Below are 4,724 nucleotides of genomic sequence, written 5' to 3' on the forward strand. Positions count from 1 at the left end.
TTGCAACATAATATACAGTTAACTCATTCTGTTATGGTCAGTTAAGAGAAAGATGGCAGGAGGAATGATACAGTCAAAAGTAAACAAAAAAGGGCAGGGGAAGATATGAGGGAAAGGAGAGCTAGAGCAAAAAGAGAAAAAGAAAGAAAAAGTGCTTTATTGAATGAGTTAGTTACATGAGGTCACCAAGAGGAATACATCTTCTGACTGAGGCACTATGGTGAGACCTGTGTTGTTTGATGATTTTATTGCCCTGGTGTCTTCAACCCAGAGGTAAAGGAGATGCTCACATCCTCTAGGCAAAGGCACCATCAGCAAGCTTCCACTCTTCCTCACTGGACCAGAAGAATCACAGAGTGGTGGTCTTAACCCTGCTGGAGTAGTATTCACTACCACTTATCCACAACTAGATGGCAGGGGAGGCAAAGAACCTTGGCGTCTAGCAGCCCTGCTTCCACCACTACCGAGCAGGCTCAAAGACAATTGTCAACTCAGGCTTTTCTTCTTGAAGTGTTTCTAACGCACGTTTTGTATCATAATTGAAATACATTCCACACAACCTGTAAAAGTAAATAGAGAAGCTTTGGTTTGTACTGTTCAAATAAACACTTTCAGTTTTTGGCTTTAAAAATCTCATCTCCTCACTTAGCCTCACACTTCTAAGATTTCCAGTGCTGCACTTCATGCCTAATGTGGTTTCTGTGGTATTCAATATTTTTAACCTTCAAGTTTGGAAATGTTTAAACATGTGCAAATATCGAGAGAATAGTATAATGAATCCCATTACCCATGTTTGACAGTTAACAGCTCATGGCCAATCTTGTTTCATCTATCACCCACCCACTCCTCACATCAGTGGATTATCTTAAACACAACAGTTCATGCATCTATAAATATTTCAATGTGTAAAACTAAATGCAGACTTTTAAAACATAACTGCAATGCCATTATCACAGCCAAAAAAGTTAACAATAATTTCTAAATATCAATATATGTCCCATCAGTGTTTAAACTTCCTCAACTATCTGATAAAACTTTTATATTATGTTCATTTAATCAGGAGCCATATAAAGTCCACACATTGGGAATTCCCTGGCAGTCCAGTGGTTAAGACTTGGTGTTTTCCCTGCCATGGCCCAGGTTCAATCGCTGGTGGGGGAACTAAGATCCCGAAAGCCGCACAATGCAGCCAAAAAGAAAAGGTCCACACATTGTAATTGCTTGGTTTGCCTCTCAAGTCTTCTTTGATATCAGTTCTTCCTCCTTCTCTTTTTTTAATTTCCCTTGCAACTTAACTAAGAAATTATACCATTTGTCCTGAATCATTTCTAATAATCTTGATTTGGTTGTGTTATGGACTGTTTGTGTTCCTTCAAAATTCATATGTTAAAGCCCTAACCCTCAATGTGATGGTATTTGGATATGAGGTCTTTGGGAGGTAATGAGGGGTTAGATGAGGTCATGGGGGTGGGTTCTCATGATGGGATTAGTGCCCTTATAATAAGAGATACCACAGCACACACCCTCTGTCTATCTCTGTCTATCTCTCTCTCTCTCTCTCTGTGTACACATGAGGACATAACAAGCCCAGAAGAGAGCTCTCATCAGAAACCAAATCAGCCAGCGCCATGATCTTGGATGTTCCAGCTGCCAGAACTGTGAGAAATAAATGTCTATGATTTGTTTAAGGCACCTACTCTATGCTATTTTGTTATGGCAACCTGAGCTCACAAGACAGGTTGACTGCATCCATGGATTCCCCAGTCTATTTTGAGCTTGTCCCTTATCTCCAGAGTGTCCTTCAGGGCTGGGTCAGTTAGCCCACATACAGCAATGTCCCCAGCTTCTTCCTGACCAATAATTCCTTTTGTTCCTATTTCTCTTACCTCCAGAAATGGCTTTTCTTGCAAGAAACATGCTCCACTGTGTCCACCCAAGGATACAATGCTGATCTGAACTGTTTATTCAAACCTGTATTCCAATTGGTTCTTAGCCTTGAGGCCATGGACAAGGACAGAAATTTCTGGGCTAATAAAGTTTATAAACTAGGGGTAAGATATAAATAATAAATAAACAAGAAAATGATATAGCATGTATTATGATGGTCAACACTATGGAGGAAAATAAGCAGAGAAGAGGAAAGGCATGCTGGGCTGTTATTTTCAGCAGGCATAGAATTTAATGATGCACAGGAATAAGGCATGTGGATATCAAAGGGGGAAGTTCCAGGCAGAGGGAACTGCAAGTGCATAGTTTCGGAGGTGACAGTGTTTTTCGAAATAGCAAGGAAACCAGTGTGAGTGGAGCAGAAGGAATTAGCATTAGAAGATGACTTTGCAAAGAGCCAGATCACATGGGGCCTTAGACACTGCCATGAGTTTGTGGCTCTTACTTTGTGAAAGAAGCATGTTGGTCGGAGTGATATGCTCTTACTGATGTTTTAGCTACATCCTCCATCTGCAATGGTAGATGCAGAGTAGCCTGGCAGAATGCTACCAGGACAAACCAGACAAGAGGTGACAATGGTTTGAACTAGGGTAGGAGCCATGAAGCTGGCAAAAAGTGGTCAATGAGTGGGCATGCTGTGAAAGCAGAGTTAACAGGACATGCCAGTGGATTGGATATGTGCATAAGGAAAAAGATGTGTCAAAGATGACACCAGGATTGTTTTGACCTGAACAATTCAGACTGAGTTACCATTGACTGAGATAGGGAAGAAGCAGATTTTAGACAGAAGGGAACAGCACAGGTTTGGATTTGGACATGTGAAATTTGGGAGGCTTATTAGACATCCAAGTAGAAAGCTGAGACAAGCATTTGAACATGGAATTCATGGAGATATGAACTGGGGGGAGGGGAACAGCACATATATGCTAAAACCAGAAGACTAGATGATGTAAACAAGGGAGAAAGTGTAAAGGAGAAAAATTAATCCAGTGATTGAGTCCTGGGGATTCAGTATGTAAAGGTCAGAATGATGAAGGGATGCCAGAGGAGACTGAGCAGAAACAGCCAATGTAGTAGGAGAAAATCCAGAGGAAAGTGTGTTGACCCTAAAACCAAGTGAAAGAAATGTCTTTAGTGGAGACTGTGATCGTCAGAGCTGACAGAAGTTATGAAACTAATTAGGAAGCTTTTACTAGCGAGGTAATGTGTACCTCCGTGGTATCATTGATGATGGAAAGGAGCCAACGGTCCCAACACCCTGAAGACAGGCCAAAGTTTATGGAATTTCTAATCTTGATGTTTCTGGAGCACTTTCTATTTAGAAATTCTCCGAAACAAGACCAACAACACCCCTACTATGCAAGGACCTTTGCAATAAGGATGACCCATGGACAGGTCTAGTTCTACAAAGTATGATACCTTGCACAGAAATACAATTCTCTTTGGCTATTTTTCATTGGGACTTGTGTTTCTTTCAGGAATATGGATGAAAGGTCTTTTCCCACCCAAATGAACCTTGATTATTCTAAATGTCTGGATGAAATTGAATACGTAGTTCATGACTCAATTATTGTATACATATATAAATCTGCAACTGGCCCAGGCCCAACCTCACCCAGAGTGCAAATTAAGCCAACCTGGATTTTGGAAACTGGCCAACTTTTCCTTAGCAATAGGAGCCCTGCCACACAAATCTCTACAGGGCACACTTACTTCAGGCATTTGAGGAGGCAGCCCTGCTGTTTCAGCACTTCACAGAGTAGCATGACCCCCAGATCACCCAGGTCATTGTTGCCTAGGCTCAACTTTCGCAGGCTCTGGTTAGAAGTCAGAAGTGTGGAAAGACCCCAGCAGCAGTGTGACGTGAGGCTGCAGTTGTCTAATCTGCAAGAAAGAAGGTGATTTCAAGAAAATGTCCCCTTAAATTATCCTCCACAGGTCTCCCAGATCTTAGCCTGTAATATTTCAAATGCAGGAAAGGCTCAGGATTAACAAGCTTGGAACTGCCTTATGTGCCAAGGGTTATCATTCTCTCCTCTTCAGATGAGAAAATTTTTTCCAGTCTACTGGATTTTTCAGTTCAAATGATTAACAGCAATTTATGAAATGATTTTTCCCAAATTCTGTGTCTCCCCCAAGATTCTCCTAAAACACTAGTGCCATACCACCCCCACTCTTTTGTGGTAGAGAGATTTATGGTGAAAGGAACTTCAGTATTTACCTTTACACCATCTAAAAGTACAGGTCCTCCTAGTCCCATAATCCTGTAAGAAGCCAAGCCCTAGGAAGACTCTCAGATATAGATGATCTCATCAACATTCCCCTCAACTATCCCCTTCCCTGTAGCCACCATGCATTCCCATCACTGTAATAAGCTCAGAGACTTACTCCAACACCTGAAGCTTGCAGTGGGTATGTAAAAGTCCCTTACAGAGTAGCTTGACCCCCACGTCTCCAAGAGCATTGCCACGTAGGTAAAGGTGTGTGAGATTCTGGTTTGTGCTGAGCACCGAGCACAGAGCTACACAACCACCTGACGTAATGCCAGAATTCACCAACCTGTAGAAGGAACAGGGAGAAGAATCCTCAATGCCCAGACTTCCTTGAACATTGCACAGCTGTCTCAACACAGTAACTTCATTTTATCTGAAAAGCTTCATGCTTCAACTTAAAGGCCAGCATCTTGGATATAATCTGAGGAGAGCATGACTCCCTATCTCTGGCCCCATAAAAGAGACAAATGATTTCTTAGCAGATGCTTTCCTGGGATCAGCAGG

At 41.9% G+C, this 4,724-nt stretch overlaps 1 protein-coding gene across 1 annotated transcript in view; it reads right to left on the reverse strand.

The window, feature by feature from the left end:
* Window positions 1-460: 460 nt before the first annotated feature.
* Window positions 461-4,724, reverse strand: part of NLRP3 (NLR family pyrin domain containing 3) — a 52,248-nt gene continuing 47,984 nt past the window's right edge. Inside the window, exons 8-10 of the mRNA XM_007460948.1 lie at window positions 4,336-4,506; window positions 3,661-3,831; window positions 461-560 (exon numbers count right to left, since the gene is read on the reverse strand). Of these exons, the coding sequence (XP_007461010.1) occupies window positions 461-560; window positions 3,661-3,831; window positions 4,336-4,506 (442 nt within the window). The remainder of the gene's footprint in view (window positions 561-3,660; window positions 3,832-4,335; window positions 4,507-4,724) is intronic.

The sequence above is a fragment of the Lipotes vexillifer genome, unplaced genomic scaffold (genome assembly GCF_000442215.2).
Source record: "Lipotes vexillifer unplaced genomic scaffold, Lipotes_vexillifer_v1.1 scaffold469, whole genome shotgun sequence".
Taxonomy (NCBI): domain Eukaryota; kingdom Metazoa; phylum Chordata; class Mammalia; order Artiodactyla; family Lipotidae; genus Lipotes; species Lipotes vexillifer.